Source organism: Neolamprologus brichardi, chromosome 13, assembly GCF_056152115.1.
Source record: "Neolamprologus brichardi isolate AB-2024 chromosome 13, ASM5615211v1, whole genome shotgun sequence".
In the NCBI taxonomy this organism is placed as follows: domain Eukaryota; kingdom Metazoa; phylum Chordata; class Actinopteri; order Cichliformes; family Cichlidae; genus Neolamprologus; species Neolamprologus brichardi.
In genome coordinates, this window is record NC_142116.1 from 11,322,286 (window position 1) to 11,341,600 (window position 19,315).

At 39.5% G+C, this 19,315-nt stretch overlaps 1 protein-coding gene across 1 annotated transcript in view; it reads left to right on the forward strand.

Annotated features, from left to right (window-relative positions):
* fmn2a (formin 2a) overlaps positions 1–19,315 on the forward strand; it is a 37,305-nt gene that overhangs the window by 9,081 nt on the left and 8,909 nt on the right. The window contains exons 4-12 of the mRNA XM_087849695.1: positions 113–957; positions 1,477–1,618; positions 6,746–6,833; positions 11,539–11,600; positions 16,284–16,375; positions 16,468–16,597; positions 16,697–16,843; positions 17,425–17,484; positions 18,149–18,269. Coding sequence (XP_087705821.1) covers positions 113–957; positions 1,477–1,618; positions 6,746–6,833; positions 11,539–11,600; positions 16,284–16,375; positions 16,468–16,597; positions 16,697–16,843; positions 17,425–17,484; positions 18,149–18,269 — 1,687 coding nt within the window. The remainder of the gene's footprint in view (positions 1–112; positions 958–1,476; positions 1,619–6,745; positions 6,834–11,538; positions 11,601–16,283; positions 16,376–16,467; positions 16,598–16,696; positions 16,844–17,424; positions 17,485–18,148; positions 18,270–19,315) is intronic.

Genomic DNA, 19,315 nt, shown 5'->3' on the forward strand with positions numbered 1-19,315 from the left:
TCTCACTGTTTATGTAATTGAATGATAATGTGCATAAGATTTAATAATATATTAATAATATATTATATTTATGCAATTTATTTATGTATGTGTTTATTTGGTTCACTGACAGACAGAATGCAGCAAGTTGAAGTCAGGTCAGTCATCCTCTGAGGATCAAAGCAGTGTCATCCCACTGCTGGAGAGGACCATTGATGACCTGCGGATTAAGATAGCTGTGTTGCAAGGCCAGCAGGCCTCCCTGGCAAAGGGCATCAGGGATAATATGGGAGCTCTGGGCAATGGTCACCACAAGGCCTCACAGATAAAAGAAGGACGATTGGGGAAGATGAGCCAGGAGGTGTCTATCCAGACCTCGCCTGTGGAAGAGGGATTTAAGTTTGATGTGCCTTTGAATGGACGGACTAGCAGCACGCCGTCCTCCATTTCACCCTCCGTCGTCAAATCTTCAGAAGGCTTTGCCTGCACGTGCCAGCAGAGGCAGCAGAGCAGCATCCAGTCAGGTCTTCCTCCCCCTACAGTCTCTGGGGTTATGTCCCAACCACCACCACCACCTCCTCCTCCACCACCACCTTTACCAGGGGGTTCCACTGCACCTCCACCGCCACCTCCACCACCACCACCCTTACCCGGGCTTGGACCTTGTTTCCCACCCCCACCACCACCGCCCCTTCCATCAGGTACCGGAGCGCCACCACCTCCTCCACCCCTGCCTGGTTTCGGACCTCCGCCCCCACCACCTCCTCCACCACCGGGCATGGGCCCTCCCCCACCACCCCCTCCTCCAGGAATGGGCCCCGCTCCTCCACCCCCACCTCCTGGCTTTGGGCCCCCGCCACCACCAGGCCCCATGCCTTCCATGATGATCCAGGAAGCTGACCCTGCCAAGGCTATGATAGAACCCCCCAAGCCAATGAAGCCACTCTACTGGACCCGCATACAGCTGCATGCTAAAAAGTAAGGATATGCTGTAGAAAGTGAAGATAGATATGGATCATTTGCACAAAGGTATTCTCTGAACAGTAGAGATTTGAGAGGAAGCTTGTCCACTTAAGATAAAGATCGACCACATGCTGTGACTGCAATAGACATGCTAGCTTTGTGGAAAATGAAAGTGATGCAAGCCAGGCATTGTGGTCAGCAGAGAAATGACTTGAACCAGGTTTTCTTTCCTTATTAAGGCTTGGAAAACTATGGTGGAACAAACCTCTAGAAATGGAGACCTTGCTTTACGAGCAAGTGAGGAACTCAATCCAGAATTATAAATGCCATTTGGTGGCTAATGAATTTGGCAGTAATTGATTTTGGATTTTTATTCTCCCAAAAATAACAAATTAGTACTTGTAGAACTGCACAGGGCAAAAACATGCCTTTAAAAAAAACACAAATTACACTATGAAGTTCTACTTTGCTGTCAATCAAAAAAAATGGCTCTCCTACTTACACGGTAAATATTTCCTCCCCCTCCATCTTTAGACATACTGGCTCACTGGTGTGGGAGAAAATTGAGGAACCAACTGTGGATTTTGAAGAATTTGTGGAGCTATTTTCCAAAAGCACTGTCAAGGAGAAGAAGAAGCCAATTTCAGACACAATCAGCAAGTCGAAGGCCAAGCAGGTATTATATGTTGTGTTACGCTCATGTGTTTGCATATATACTGATATATTTGCTTAGGCAAGTGTGTGTGTATTTGTATATTTATGCATGCATGTTTTTGCTTCTCCCCCTTGGGGTCACTACGTTTGGCTTTCTTCAGGGCTTTCCTGTCCGCACTTTTACTCCAGCGATGGCTGTTCCTTTCCATTTCTCATCACTGTTGTCTCCCATTTACTTTGAGTGACAGAAGGAAATGCTACAGCCAGACAGTTATTATGTGGTGTGAGCTCTGGCTCCCACCCGACTCCCCTTGTGACCATCCAGTGGCATCAAGCCAATGTCTCGCGTGCGGTGAGGAAACCTCACGACGGTGATGACTGCTCGGAGAGAGAGGGAGTGGGAAGGGGAGAGGGGAAAACGGGAGGGAGTGAGAAGCGTGGGAGTTGTATTTCATGATGTGGTTCCTCCCATTGTGCTTTCTGTATGACTGGGTTTAATAGTCAGACTGTTTCCCTCCCAAGTGTCCTTTATGTCACTCCATCAATCAGCAAGGCAAACATTTGATCTACAATTTAAGGCTCTTTTGGTTAAGAGTTTTATGATAATGTACTATTCAGCTAAATTATGTATCTAAAACACAAATAATGTTGCACAGGGGAAGGCAGTTTCATCCCTCTAATTGAGGCCCTGTAGAATCACCAGGCAGTTTCTGCTGAAATGATATGTTGGTCCCAAGCATAGACACTGGCGGGAAATATTCTTAAGTTATGGGAAGGGATCAATTGGAATTTGACACCAAAATCTAAAACTTTCTTCCAAAAGGTTTCTAGTTGATTGAAAGTACAACTAGAACAAATGTCGAACAGCTTTACTCTTAACAAAAAGCTTCTTCTTCTACGGCTTATATTTCCCCATCTTGGTTTTCATCATTTCAAATTTGAATCTTCAAAGTCCATAGGAAGTACTGTCTAACTGTAGAGTACTCCATAATTACACAGCTATAGATTTTATATTTCCATCAAAAGTGTGTCTGTCTCACAGAAGTAGTCATGAATGTTGCTGTAGCAGAATAAATGTGAGCTTTCATGCTCAAGCACTGTATGGTGTAGCTTAGATCCAGCAGAGCAACGGTCTCGCAACTGAAGAAGTCAGTTGGATGACTTCTTTGTTTCTCTCACTCAAAACGCTATGTGCAGATGAACAGAATCGACCTTTTGGCAGCACTGATTAATGGTGAGACTTCTTTGACAGCCTTGTATGAATAGGATCTAACTTGGAAAGAGCAGTTATTACAGGTGTTGTGTGTAATGATACATCTGTAGGACACCTGTTAATATTTTTTTCCTTGAATAGTTAAAATTTTAGTTATAAAGAAGTCCATGAAGTCATTGCTAGATGTAGTTTTACTGTTACTGTAGCATTACTGCGACACTCTAATTGACACCGCTCTAGATATGTTTATTACCACATTATGAAATCTTTTTTTTTTCCCTAATTGTGACGGGAAACAAACTTACTTAGGTGTGTGTCGAATTCCCCCAATCATCTCTGTGGATGATCTCCAACACAGCCATGGTGATTCAGCAACAGCAAAAACATAGAACTGTGACTGAACCAAAATTACAGTTAACCTTCAACATATTACATCTCCTACTGGTTCAGCTATTTACATCCCCCTGTGTGCTGTGAGTGCAACTATTTTGCTGATGAGAGGGGACAAGCATCCTCCTCAGGACTACCACTAGAGAGCAGCTTTGACGTCAGTACTCCTCTGCTGGCATAAGTATTACAGTAGATGGGACGATTTACTGCTATTACACAGTGTCAACTGTTAACCTTTGTACCTGCAGAGAGGTTTCAGAGGGAGCAGCCTTGCTTCTGACCTTTTTATATGATGTACTAGAGATATGGAGTGAAAGTTATGAATATGAATTATAGTATGTGGTTTACATCTGTTTAAGACTGAAGATGATGAACTGCATGTTTCCAATGCTCTGTTTTTCATCTTAAGAGATTTGAAGTCTAGGTAGAGAAAATAAAAATATATATAAATTATTGATATTGGACATTTATGAAAAAAAGTGTTTATCTTATTAACATTTTACAACCAAAAAGTATTTTGTTTTGTTAACGAAAGATCAACTAAAGATTTTTTTTATTTAAAAAAGTTAAACGTCGTTAGAAATGAAAATGAACAATATTTAAAAAATTGAAACGTATCTTTATTTAAACATTATGATACACACTGAGGAGTTTATGCTTTTGTAAGTTAACTTTTAGAGCAGCATTACCTTCCAAACAACTGGTATGTGACCCTACCCCGACCTCTATTTTGGTCCGTATCATAGATACTTCTATGGGCATCTTTTCTCATTTCTCACACACTAAGCTCTGGGACCCTCCGCCACACACACACACACACACACACACACACACACACACACACACACACACACACACACACACACACACACACACACACACACACACACACACACACACACACTCTTCACCCTCATAAATCTCCACTGGCTCCTGGTCAAGTCACGCATTACTTATAAGATCCATCTTCTCACTTACAAATCCCTCAACGCTTTGGCCCCTCAGTACCTGTCTGGCCTGCTGCAACAATACACACGGTCTCAGATGCTACGGTCCTCAGCCACAGGTCCGCTTTCTGTCCCCCACATCAACCTAGGTACATTTGGGAAAAGAGGCTTCACTTTGGCAGCCCTCATCCTCTGGAACTTTCTCCAATCTGAGCTTCACAATGCCCCATCACTGGAGTCTTTTAAGAATTTATCAAATCTCACTTCTTTAACAAAGCCCTCAACCTGTAGCCTTTTGTTTATTTTTATACTTTTACTTATTTGCATCCTTGGGTTTCTTGAAAGGGACTATACAAAGTTGATATTATTGTTATTATTATTATAATTTATATTTGAGAACGACAAGAAGTTTAAAAGCAACATTGTTTCTTTGAGGAAAGAATTGGGCTGGAGTTATGTTCTCAGTGCTGATTTCTAAAAATATTTATTTATTTATTTGTTTTGTTTTATTTATTTATTTTTTGTTGGTCACCAGAAAATCTTGAGCATGAGTATCAAGATTACTTTTTTATTTAATATAATAATTGTAAGATAGGAAATTGCCAATGGCAGAGGATGTGGTCACCAATCTCCCTTCTAATAAAATATATTGAAAAAAAATGGTGATGTAGACACACTAATAGGACCATCATAGCTCTTTTATCTGACTGTATTGTTTGAGCTGCTAAATCAGTAGCCAAACTAATAACACTAGCATTCATCTGTCTTGTTTACTTCACACATCATTGCTTTCCTTATTTTAGCAATAGAAATTGTGGTGTTTCCTTTATTATTTTTCATTAAAAGTACCAAACTTGAGAACTTTATTCATAACACATTTCCAGCTCTAAGCACATCGTGACTAGTTAAAAGTAGGTCGATGGGCATATTTAGAATACAAGAGTCTGCTCCAGCAAACTGTTGTATGAGAAGTTAATTAAATGGTACATTCTTTTTACATGAATTTAATCTTTGGTCACAGAAACAAAACTGGGTACGCCTATGAATTCCAATTGGGTTTATTGCATGAAAATGATGATAAAACAACAGAACACCAGAGCTTTCTTTATTTTGTATACTTGGGATGTGTGCATCTGCATACTTGCATCAATAGTCCATGATGCAAGTATGCAGAATTGCCAGGGGGGTTCAAGTTGTAAGATGGAGTAGGCTAGCAGAAGATCAGCGAGCAAATTAATGTCGGTCAAAACACAGATGCAACACTAATCAGAGCCGCCACAATGCTCTTGATATCATCTACAGGTGATTGCTTCTTACATGGCTTATTAATGGTATCCGAGTCTGAGGACTCTGATTAGATGTTGAAAGCATCATATCTGATTAATATTTCAGTTTATTAAGTATACCTAATATACCTGAGGCTCTGTTGTATATTTCAGCATATAAGGCTTTACTGATGACTTATTCACTGCAATGACGCTGTTACCTTACACTAAAATATCACAGACTTACTGTGAAAGTCACTCAGCATCATATCTCGATCGGCATGTTTCTCAAAGCTGTGGTTGGGCTGGGGAACACAGACAGTTGGGGCTTGGTGATATAACTTCCTGTGTGTTTAAGAGGTCTGTGGTCTGTGTGATCTGGTTTAGATGGAAGCATTCTGTCTGGATCACAGTAGGCTACGGGTTTCCTGTCCTGTCCCTTCACCACTTTGCAACCCAGTGCACACTTCTGCTTACTCAGGAGAGCTGTGGCTTATAATGGTCCCCTTGGATGCAGTTTTTATGCGTAATAACAACACTGGCTTGATATTTAACTCCTGACTGTTTGTCGGAGGCAGACTATTATTAAACTGTTAACGTTTGCAGCTTTTTGAGCAGTTTTAATCTCCATGGCGTTGTGCAGATAATACTTTCTAAACTTTACCTTTTAGCCCCCTTAAAAATGTGTAATTTAAACATAAAGTCAGTTTTCTGTTTCATCAGTTGCACTACTTGAGTCGGAATAATAAGCCTTTTGTGTTTTTACTGATCTGTGAGGTTTTGATCATGTAACTGAATAATAGTGTATGTGGAGACTTGAAAAAAAATCTGTCAACACAATATAACTCCATAGCTATAATTTTCCCAGTGTGTGCTGATCAATAATGATGAAGTTTTCCTCCCACAGAAGGAAAATGATAGAACAGATTATTTCTATTCAAATATTGTCTTTGTAATTCAAAAGCCCTTTATTAGTATATAGTTTTAACAAATAATATATATTTATACAATATACATGAACTGTGCGCGTCTCTCACTGTCCCTCAGGTTGACATGTTAATATTATAGACAGCAAATTTACCTTCTACTGCTAGTGTTTTTGAAAGGTCGTTAATCATCTTCAAGCCTAATTATGGCGTTTAACTCATTTCAAATTGACCCCTATGGTTAAATTAAAATCTACATATTACATTGCAGGAGGATCTTTCTCTCCACCTCACCTGTCAAACAGAAACCACCGTTCTGTTATGTTCTGTTTGCGATGAAGTTTATGGGTAATGAGCCTGTATGATGTTACGATTTTTTTTCTCTTCTTTTCTTTCTCTATCTTCTAGGTGGTGAAGCTCTTAAGCAACAAGCGTTCACAGGCTGTAGGTATCCTCATGTCTAGCATTCATCTTGATATGAAGGACATAGAGAATGGTAAGTCTTGTCACATGTTCATGACTAGTGCTTTAGCTGGTATAGAGGTGTAGCACTTTTGCTATCATCTGTGACAAAGTTTCTTCAGATGGCAAAACTGTGAAAGCAATTTATTGTGTCTCAACAATGAAGAATATGTAGCTGTTTCTGAAAAGGTGGTACTGCTAACATTACTAACATTTTCCAAAACATACACAGTTGCACATTCGGTGTGCCGCTGTTTTGCGCATATGAAGGCATGCTATTGATCTTTTTAATAGCCATGGTCTGTTTTACTCCAGGGATGGCAAATCTCAGTCATTTGCCTGTCATTCAGTCATTTAATTCACAACTTAATTTTAGCTGACACTTTTTAAATTAACTGGTATCTTGTGCAGGTTAATTCCAAGGATCTTGGTGATGTCTTGACTTTTGCTGTAGTTGTATTTTTAACGTCTGTGATTTTAGGTGACATGGCTAAACAACTTTTATTAAATTTGATACATTCACTACACAGTAAGTACTGGGTCGGACACTCTTTTGCTTTCAGGACTGCCTTAATTCTTTGTGGCATAGATTCAACTAGGTGCTGGAAACACTCCTTAGAGATTTTGGTCCATTTTGATAAGATGGCACTACACATGGTGTGACTCTCTTGTTCCACAACATCCCAGAAGTACTCTATTGGATTCAAAGCTGGTTACTCAGGATGCTATTTAAGTACAGTGAGATCGCTTTTATGTTCAAGACTCCATTTTTAGGTGATTTGAGCTTTAGAGCCCATTATCTTGATGAAAGTAACCAGGAGAAGATGGGTACACTATGGTCATAAAGGAGTGGACATGCTTAGCAACAAGGTAGGTTGTAGCATTTAAATCATGTGCACTGGGTACTAAGAGGCCCCGTGTGTCTGAAGAAAACATCCTCCAGAGCATTACACCACCAATAATAAGCTGAATTGTTAACACAAGGCAGGATAGATCCATGGTTTCACGTTTTTTTATGACAAATTTTGACCATACTCATCACGAGACGATCTTTTTTTGCCCAATTTTGGTGAGCCTATGCAAAGTGTAGGTTCAGTTTCCTGTTCTTAGCTGAATGGTACCCAGTGTGGTTTCTGGTTCTGTAGTCCATCTGCTTCAGCATGGTCAGAATGTAGAAATCCTTTTGCCTTCTGATACTAGTATCTACCATACTAGTGTCTGTCCATCTGGTACCAACAATGACACCATATTAAATCACCTTTCTTCCCAATTCTGATGCATGATTTGTACTTCAGCAAGCTATCTTGACCACGCCTACATGTATAAATGCACATGAGTTGCTGCCATGTGTTTGGCTCATTAGACAACTACATTAATGAGCAGTTGTAAAAGTTGCCAGTGAGTGAAACATTTTTGAACCTCATTCTTCTGACAACATCAAACCAGAATTATAAAACATCCACTACTTCTGATCATGACCAGATACTTTTATAACCCTTCAGGTTGTGTCTTTGTGTTAATTGGCAAATGTTAGTATGGTAAGGCTCTAGTCAACATGCTATTTGTCTCTGTTTTTATTATACAGCACATTGAAAAAACAACAGGAGCGTGCCCCATGTAATTTCTAGTGAAAACAGATTAATGAATGAAAGTAAAATACTGCATAGCATATAACTTTTGTTTTTACATAAAAACTACTGTGGGGGATAAACACCTGTTAAGAAATTGTTTAAAGAAACAAGATTGAAAAGATAAACAGACAACACAGTCAAATAAAAGTAATAAAATCAAAGTCAAAATAATAAGAAATGTGGTAAACTTTTCACCTGCTGAACATTATTGTGTTAGTAGTGTTGTAAATACTACTTGCTGATATTGGCTTTGAGCTTAAAACACCACTGTGCCTGAGAGCAGCCAGAGATGCTTTTATTTATGTGCCACAAGGATGGTTCCTTCCTCTGTTTGAAGGTAGTACACAGTCATCCCCAGGTGTGTTGGGAAGATGCTAACTTCCAAACAAAAGTGAATTTCTATCAAAAGCGTACAAAAGCAGCATTTTGAAACCATATCATCTCTAAAAAATAAATAATTCTGCACACTGAACATCAGCAAACCCCATTGTATACATCTTTTCTCTTTTTTAGTCTCCCGTGAAGTTAGAATATTATTGGATTTGATTTTACCAAAGCTATTCCAGTGTTTGGTGTTATCACAAGTTATACTGCTGAAAGGCATCTGAAATGCTTTCTTCTTTAGTTCCTCTCTTCTCATCTGTTTCTTTTCTCTTTCATTTTGCATATTCTCTCCCCATCTAACATGCACATCGTGTTTCACAGAGACACTCTGTCTGACGAGTTGTCACCATCTTGTCTAAGCGGCTTTGTTAAAGTGAAGCCATTTTGGAGATGATGATGGCTACAGATGGTCTTCCTGTTTTAGTTACTCTCTGATTGCTCTCCAGTCTTTGCTCGTCTGTGTCTAAACACTTCTCGTCATCTCCCCATCCTATTCAATCTTCTCTCAGTAAAGCATTTACGTTAGCTTCAAACCTTAACTCCTCACGCACAAGACATACGGTTAGGTTACATCAAAATAAATGTGTGCCACACAAACCAGCAACGTAGCAATAAACAGTTGCTCTCTGGGAGCGTTTTATCTGCAGCATCTTCAAAGAATCTGGTGGAACTAAATGTTGTTCTGCATTTCTGGTCTTAATGTCAGTCTTTGGTGCATTCATTTTAGGTCAGATTGGAAGGGCAAGAGAGGGCCACGCTCATCAGTACTGGTATTTATCTCCTATGTTAGGACAGTTTTGCACTACTACATAATTAGCACTGATTGGAAACTTCACTATGTCACTAAGAGATCAGAGAAAGGACATCTCAGTGATTTGGTGGACTACTTTCAAATATTATCTACTTGTTCTGACATAACAGTGGGCCATCTTCTGTGCAGAAAGAAAATAATCCTGAATGTGTTTTTGAGCTTATATATGTGCTGTGTTACACAATGTGTTTGACAAATTTTTAGGTCTGAATAATTGTAATAATTATAGCCATAAAATACTCAATTTCCCTTAAATAATAAACCCTCAAAGTCTGTATAATAACTATGCTAATGTTTTCCCATTCTGGACATGATCTAATGTTCCCTTGTGCTATTAGAGGTTTAAGATGATTAAAGAATCAAAGGACGATTTGTTTACCAAAGAGAGATTAATTTGCCCAAACTTTGTAATTGTTCCTGTCAGTGTAGTGAATTAGTTTCATTTCCTGTTGGTTTTGTGATTTTGGTCAATGACTAGCAAAGTCTTTGTAAATCTGAGATCTCTGACATGAAGAAAAACAACTTCTGAGTCATTGATTTAGATTGTGTCAGTTTTATGACGGCGCAATTGCTCAGTGAGAAGTCGAGACATTTTTTTGTTTTTTTTCTCACAGCTGTTGTTGTTTGCTCTCAGACTTGGCCCACACTCTGCATGTTTCATAGGACACTTCCGTGCACTGTCGGCATTCCTGGGAAGTTTTAGACCACCAGCCTCCGTCAGAGATGACGGTTACCGGCGCCATGTTTGGGTCAAATGTGATAGTCAGGATAGACCTTGGAAGATGGGTCTGGATTTTGAGTTAGAAGAGGTCCTGTGTCACCATGACGATATGGTTTTCTCCTTAAAAAAACAAAAAACAGTCTCCAGTTAAATAAGCCAGCCAGACTGGTTTGGATAGTAATGAAAACCAAATGGTTAAAAGAAATGAATGGGAGAAACAGAAAAGGGCAGTTTCTTTGTGGCGGGTTTGGAAGAAACAGTGTGTGAAGAGGTCAGGAAGTGACAGCGATGAACTAAAAAAAAAAGGAGGAGTTGATTTGCACTTGTAGAAGAAGAGTGAAGAGATTAAAAAGGCAACAGAACTGCCTACACAGAGAGAGAAAGTGATATCAGACTATTTCCACATGCTTGACCATCTTTTAGTTTTATATTTGCTATCATTTTCTTTGATCTTATTTTTCAGCTGTGCTGTAAAAGCCTTAAAACGTCCTTCTGTATTCATTATCCAAGCAAACTCTCTGATTCAAAGTTGCTTTAGCCTCTGTGACCCTAGCCTACCTCAGCAGCAATCAACAGATCAAAATATTGTGAGTGATTTTGGGCCCCTGCAGCATGGTGAAATACACATATAGGTGTCAAGCACTTCACTGGGTGATTGTGCGTACAGCAACACCTCAGCCTCAACACCACAGACCCCCGGGCTCTGTTTGTCTTTAAACATTTACTTTCAAAGGATTAATGCTCGAGGGCGCCAGGTCCTCGCGCCGAGACAAAAAGGCGACACCAGGAATTCAAACACAGGAGTTCAAACACAGATCTTTGTACCTTTGACAGGTTTCTAAGACCTCCATATTTATGTTTTAGTTTATGGCTCCTTGCATGCTATCGTCATGAGAACTGATAACTGTGCAGCTTAAAGCATACGTGTCACTTTTTGTGGGCATGGGATCATTTTTGTCCTTGTTTCATGGCACCTTCAGCCCCAGCAGGAAATGGTATTCTACCTCTGTTTGTAGTTATTGTTTCAAAAAAAGAACCACTGTATAAACTAGAGATAATGAAATTGTCGGTCTGTTTGTGTTGGTTTGATTTCTGACTTGTTAATGGTGTTCATTCAAGGTAAAAGAATGTCACGACATGCTTTAGTGTTAACGTTAACATTAACCATGTCACCCTCTCTTTCCATCCACAGCCGTTCTAAATATGGACAATACTGTTGTTGATCTGGAGACTCTGCAAGCCCTCTATGAAAATGTGAGTATAACAACAAAGACTTTGGAATCAAAACTATTTTATATGGTCACAAAAATAATATAATAACATTTTTCTTTGCAAATTCTTTTACTTTAAAGGAAGGATGATAAAGGATCATGCGGGCAGTGGTTTTCAATGAGTCAATAGACCAGTGAAAAGGCAATTTCCCAAGCTGAAATACATTTGGGAACTTTCCTGCCAATCCAGAATTGCATAAATACACAATGTTGAGCAACCAGCCCAGGAAAATTATACAAAGCAACTCCACCGACAGCTCAGGCTGATGTTAATGGCAGCATTCGCACAGGGAAAACTGGTCTTTTTTTCCTTTCCTGTGTGGTTCGCAGTAAAAGTATGAGTTTGGAACAGCTTGCTAGTGACAAATAGAATGATTTATTGTTGCACATTTCATGCCATATATCAATAACAAGCAATCATTCCATTATAGAATGAAACCCAAGAAGACTCAAAAAGCATTGATATCAACAAAATGGCAAAAAAGAAATCATCACATGTTAGTGTTGTTTTATTTTTCACTTGACTGAGGGTAAACCACAAAACACCAAATGTCATTCATCAAAATATATCTTTCCAACATTATCAAAGGTTAAACTTTTGTTTAAATTGTAGGGGTGAAAAAAATCTTACTGTAATTACATGATTGTGTAACAACATTTCAGAGGTGCCACTTTACTGCGAACATATTTCTCTATCTAAGTCTTATTCCATGTTCCACTTGAAAGGGGTGAACTGAGGAAATGTGCATTAGATACTAAAACAAACAGGCAAGCCACAAACTGTACTGGTATGTGTGCTGTTTGGCGACAGCGTCAGTCATGTGTAGGTCTGTCTGCTGCCTTGGAAGGGAACCAAAGCTTTTACGTAGTAAACATGTTTTCTACACTCTGGATCTGATTGACTCAACTTTTGTAATGCCCATGTGCAAAGGAAATGATAGTTGAGAAACTCCAGGATTTGTGTCAGAGCTTCGATGTGGTTTTAAAAAAGAGCCGACTACAGTGAGCTTTGCCAAGGTAAATCATATAATATTAGCAAAGAATTACAGAACTGTCATCAGTACTTCCCAATATGTCTCCATTTTGGCTGTGAAGACTTTTATAGAGTAAATACATATTCATCAAGCTCGTCTGATAGGAAATCTCCCCAGCCCCAGTAGAAATGGTTCCGGGACCATTCGAAGTGGGGTCAGTAAATAATAGAACATGAAAATGAGTATGTTTTCCACATTTCAACTGTGATACATTTTTAAGATGCTGTGAAATTCCTGTGAATTACTTTTTGGCACAACTACACAGGAGAGGCCTAGACCTTTGGCTGCCAGAGGCATATTAATAATGTTGATCATGGGAATGAGACTGTGGCTTGAGACAAGCTGTAGTTATGAACCAATGTGTCATAACTCAGGATCAAAAGTCTTCTAACCTCTCCAGTCACCCCAAGACTTCAAGCCCTCTCCCTCTGCTTCTCCCCCTTATGGCCTAAGGCTATGTTATTGAGTCGCGGAGCCAAATTGTTTCTCTTTTGTATTGCAAGACTCCATCCTGTCTGTGGGTCTCCAGCCCCCTAAACCACAGTTGGCAGCACAGTCAGCCTGTCTTTAGGAATGTGAGGGGCTTCTAATGGTTACACCCTCACTCACTGTGCTAGGAGCTAGATCACAGTCTTCTCTGCCTCACTCTCTGTTTCTCTCACCCACACAAACATGCTCACAAACAAACATGTTGACCCACACAAATTTGCACGTAGTGTACAGTATGACGGCAAAGACAGATGCACACAGAGTCGCTTAGTCTATGAGCTCCAGATTATAGCCACTCCTGTTCTTTGAACAAAAAGCCAGTGTCATTAAAGGGGTCACAGTGATAGCGGGACACTGCTCCCTACCCTCTAATATCAAGCCATAATCTGGCCCCAGACTAGTTGTCTCAAGTTCAGGCTTGTTTCAGCTGGTAGTAGATAACGGTCAGAGAGGTCAGTGAGTCAGACTCTCCTAAACTTTTAAACAAGATACGATCACCTCAAACCCCATTTTGCATGGTATTGCTCTGAAAAAAGACTAGATATAGTTTACATATCATTACACAATGTAACTTGTCATTTGGGTCGATTATTTGGCAGCTCAAGGTACAAAGTATCTCATAAATGTAGTTTCATTGAAAACTGAGTGACATAAATAGTGATTAAGGCCTGTCTGGCTCTGTTTAGCCCTGTACTAGAAACTTGCATAATGAATACCATTTGGCTACCTCTAGTATTCTGGCATCACAAATATCATCCTACTGTACTTTGCATTTGATATTCCACATGGGACTGTATTTCTCATGCTAACAACCACCACAACATGCCCTAGCAATTCAAAGATCACACGCTAATGCCTACTTGTCCCCAATTACACCAAACACTGCTGGGCTCCACTGCTGCCCTTTGAAAAGGATCTGCTTTGTGTTAAATATATTTACACTTGAAAACATCTCGAGAGAAGACGAAGGAGAGCTTGCCCTCACCGACAGAAGGCAGCGGTGTGCAGAATACTAATCTGGCCCTTCGTGCGTTTGATGCTGGTGTTTGATGTTTTCCAAGGATCCATGCCGAGGCCAAACCCCAGAGTAGGATGGAGAGAAACAGAGGATGAGGCCAGATTGCTCAGACTCAGACTTTGGGGGTCTAAGGGCTCTGGAGGGACTAAGAGAGAGTTTACATTTTCTTCCTGGAGATGGTTTTATTGTTTTGCCCCTCTGCGTCAGACACATTAAGATCTATTGTCTTTGCCTCTTGTGAAACGAAGGGGCATTTTTGGCTTGCTTTTTTTTAAACCACCTTGTATAAAACTGTGGTCCAGAGCCTGGCAGCAGGATAATAGTCAGGAATGTAGTCTGGCTGAAGGAAATACTTTTAGCATTTGTGAAACCTATACTGTATAGGCTGGCATATGGTTGAGTTTATGTACAAAACATAATTTGAGAATTCTTTTACACTTGAGATAAAGCTTCCAGACATCAAAAGGGAAGAAAATTAGGGAGGGTAGGGGGTTGTGAATGGCCTAAGACACGCAAATAAAGACTTCAATCCAACTGAAATGTTGCAGGGTTTGAAGTGCAAGAAAACCTCTAAACACCTTGCAACAAATTTTTGCATGGATGAGCATTCAAAAGTTTCAGTGAGCTGAGATCAGAGACGAATAGGGGAGAATGAAAAAACACCAGTACAATTATTTTTTTTGCAGAACTCTACACTCTACGTCTAAGAAGCATCTATTGATATTTTTTTTGTTCCAAGCTCATTCAACATTCACATGCTGTTTTGGGAACATGTCCAAGTATAACTCCTTCTAATGTGTATTTTTTCAGCTATTACAAAAAGGCTCACTATTTCCATGGATGGACTTTAATTTGAATGTATGTTTTCACCACTTTGGAGTGCTAGGTGTGACTCAGAGGATAAAAGTGATTCAAGTAATATCCAAACAAATTATTTTATAAGGCACTTAATACTGTTTCCTGTGCTGTCAGTGTCCCACCCATTTCTCTTACAGATGTGGTTTTTCACAGATTTTCTTCTTTAGTATTTTTCTTTAAATTTTGGTTTCCTGACTTTGACACTGCTACCCTTGATCCTTACCAAAATAAAGGAAATACATACACAGATATGTTTCAGCAATATCCATGCATGTTCTCTTGTAATCAAGCTGTGCAAAAGTCTTTAGTCGACCCTCATTTGTTTATATTTTCCTTCCAGTGAGCCACTTTAATTTAAAAAAAAACAAAAAACTAACGGCTTAGACAAAAACTAATGTTCTCACTTCTTTAGTTGAATCTACAGTAATGCCAATGTTAACACAGTTTAAAAACAGCATTTCTAAAAATTTTCTACCAACAACGTGATTCACAAAGTAGTATTAGCTTACAAATTTAAAAGTTCAGGACACAAAAGTAGCAGGTCTAAAGAAACAGGCCTGGAAAAAAAACTCTCCAGAGCAGATAAACTTCATCTGAAAGTCATCTAATTAAGAAACAGTCAAAATAAATATTCGCCAAAGACTTGACACAGGATCTGAGAAACTGATCTGGAACTTCAGTTGATGCATGTACTTTTCTGAAGCCTCATCAGAAATGGTCTCAGTGGAAGGGTGGTTGTCAAGAAGCCATTCTTAGGCAAGAGAAACGGGGAGAAAAGGCTGAGGTATACCAAACTGCACAAGAACTGACAACAGGTCTCATGGAGTGATGAATCAAAATTGAAAATTTTGGTTAAAATCATCAAAATGTTTGAATAAGGTCAGGAGAGTACAACACTGAAGAAAACATGGTGCTGTCATGGTTTAGGGCTGCATTACAGCTAGCACTGTTGAAGATCTTGTCAAAATGTATGAAATTATGAACACTGATAATTACCCTCAGGTTTTGATCCATCATACAATGCCATCTGGAAAGCATGTGATTGGCAACAGCTTCAATTTTCAGCAATGACAATGATCCTAAAGATGGTGCCAGTGCATTTTCCTGTCACAGTATAAAGAAATGAGTGATGACTCGAGGCTTTTGTAGAGGCATTTTGTGTTTTGGCTAGCTTAGTTTAGGTTTAAGCAAAATAAAATAACCTTTTGTCAGCGTCATAACTGTAACCAATTTCGATTTCAACTTAATGTGTACTTTCTTTTGACAGAGAGCTCAAGATGATGAGATGGACAGCATTAAAAAGCACATTAAATCTGCCAAAGGCAAGGAAGATGCCAAACCACTAGACAAGCCAGAACAGTAAGAACTAAATACACCCTCTAAACTAAGTCTGTTCAATGTCTTGCTATTAAATATATGGTTTAAGTTGACTGGTCTTGTCCCTTCGTCAGGTTTCTGTTCCAGCTATCACAAATCTCCAATTTCTCAGAAAGGGTGTTCTGCATCCTTTTTCAGTCAACCTTCCATGAATGTATCACTTCAATCCTCCGCAAAATTGAAATCCTTCAGAAAGTGTGCAAGGTGAGCCACTGGCCGCCTTCTCAGTTTGTTTTATTTCATGTCACTCGGTTTAGCCTTCATATCTTCATCTTGCGTGTCTGTGTGGTGTGTTCACCTCAGACTCTCCAGAGTAGTGAGGCCGTATTGCAGGTGCTCGGCCTGGTGCTGGCTTTTGGCAATTTTATGAACGGAGGAAATCGGTCTCGAGGGCAGGCTGACGGCTTCACCTTGGACATTCTGCCAAAACTGAAGGACGTTAAAAGCAGTGTGAGTACTGGAGTAAAAGCAAACATCACTTACTTTGCAACAGCAGATCAAACCTGGAAAGGACTGGATTAGAAGTGGGGGAGAAAAAAATGTATAGAAGAGAGGTCTGTCTAGCTTTGTTTAATTTACATTATGCAGTAAAATATAAATGGGAAAATAATAGTTTTAAAATGGGACACAGGGTTTCAAAGGTATTCTCTCTAGGGGGTCAAGCCTTATGACCATAGCTGGGCAGTTTTTGAGGAGAAGCTTGTTCTGATTCAATATCACAGCAGACTCGGAGTGCCCTTGGCACTGCCATATAAGGACGCAATGGTTTGTGTTTTTGTAGTGGCGGACAGAGTAAGGTATCCATAAAGAACATCAAACTTTCCACCAACTCTTAAGTTATGACGGCCAGCCAAGCACAGTTGTGTTTTGTTGTAGTACTCTTCCAATGTCATGATTTATTCCTAACTTCTAAGGCTGCTGTCTCCATTCTTGTTTGCCCTGCACAAATTAAAACGTCCTGCTCCAAAATGATTAAATTAATAAATAAAGGGATCTTGGTTTATTTATTTGGATCTTTCTCTTTCTTTCAGGATAACTCCCAGAGTCTTTTGTCCTACATTGTTGCTTACTATTTAAGGCACTTTGATGAGGTATGTTTTGGTTCCTGTTTATTCGAATCACTTTTCTGTTTTAGTCTGATTTGCTTAGAAATCCTTCCAGAGCTCTCTTTTCATCTCCTCTCTTGCCAGAGGATACCATGGCTTATCCTTTATCAAATTATTTATTTTCCCTTTCCTCATTTGCAGCAGAAACAAATCTCTCTCTACCTCTCCCTCCCTCTCTCGGGCTCTCTCTTATACTTCTCTTTCTGTCTTTCACTCTTCATCTCCCGCTCCTACTCTGCTTTGGTCTGGCTTCGTTCAAACCTGCAGTCTGTTCATTGGCACAGCATCCAAAGCAGCGCTAGTGTAAATAATTAGGTTCTCCAGATGAGATGAACTCAGTAGTGCAGCTTGCCAAAATCAACCTGCATGACATGGCTGTAGCACTCATTATGGCCTGTCACTAATGCTGATGAGGAGAATTGACATGTGCTTTGTGACCCCAGCTTAATGGTCATTATCTGCTGTAGTTTTAGACATCTTCTCTGGCATGTCTGAACTGCTGATAAGTACATGTCGGTCCCTCAAGACATTTATTTAAATCTTGCCTTGTGTGTAAAGTATAGAGAGGCCCTCTTCCATTTGAGAAAGATTGATTTTGACATTGCAGTGTGTGTGTTTTTGCACATGTATGTGTGTTGTCTTTAACCAGGATGCTGGCAAAGAGACATGCGTCTACCCTCTGCCTGAGCCCCTGGACCTTTTCCAGGCCTCCCAGATGAAGTTTGAGGACTTTCAAAGAGATCTCCGCAAGTTGAGGAAAGACCTCAATGGTACAGTGATAAACTTACATTCCATAGTTTTCCTTCTTGTGGGCACATCCTAAACACTGTATTTACAAAATGCTTACAAGGTTTTAAACTTGGTTGTTCTGTAATTACTGCAAGTCTTATAGCATGTTTAAAATGACACTGCATTGATATTTATGCAACATATGATTAAAAAAAATGTATGAATTAATTTAAGTGTTGCTTGCATAATGCAAAATAATTTTCCAGACCTGACCAGCTATGGTCATGTGTGGATTGCACAGGCCAGTCAACATTGAGATAGCATCTGTTTGTTGTACAGACAAGCTAACTGGAAGCAGATGTTACTTGTCAGATGTAGACTCATGTTGGACCTGGCCTACCTTTATTGTCGTCATGAACGAGGAAGAGAAATATAGACGGGGAAAGGTCAAGGAACTTCTACTACTGAGAGAGTCTGTTCAGGCTCTCCTCATTGTCCTGGAACTCAAAAATACAAATATGAGACTATTCAGAAGATAACTGCAGTTATTCATAATCACGTTTCCAAAAAAGTTGGACCACTGTGTAAAACATAAAATAAAAACACAATGAAATGATGTGCAAGTCATTTAAATCCTGCGTTAAACTGAAAACAATAGAAAGACAAATGCTATTTTAGGAATATGTGCTCATTTTAAATTTGTTACTTGTGACATGTTTTAAGAGATGGGGTGGTGTGGGTTGTTCAACAACTAGTTGAAGAACCCACTGTTAATTAGAGTAATAACATAGCTGGCTATATAAAAGGCATACTAGTAAGTTTTTCAGATGACATAAAGGGATTATTACTCTGTGATACACTGCATGGATAAATAGTTAAGCCGTTTAGGAATTAAATTTCTTAACTTAAAAAGAACAGTAAGACTGTTTTAGGAAGACTTAAACAAGTATTGAAAAAAAAGTCAGATACTCTGACCTCACTGGATTAAATACAGCCTCAATTCTATAGTGGAAATCAGCACACCAGCTCAAAAACACTTACAAAATATATTGTCAATAAACACAGTTAACTAAAACCACCATACAAG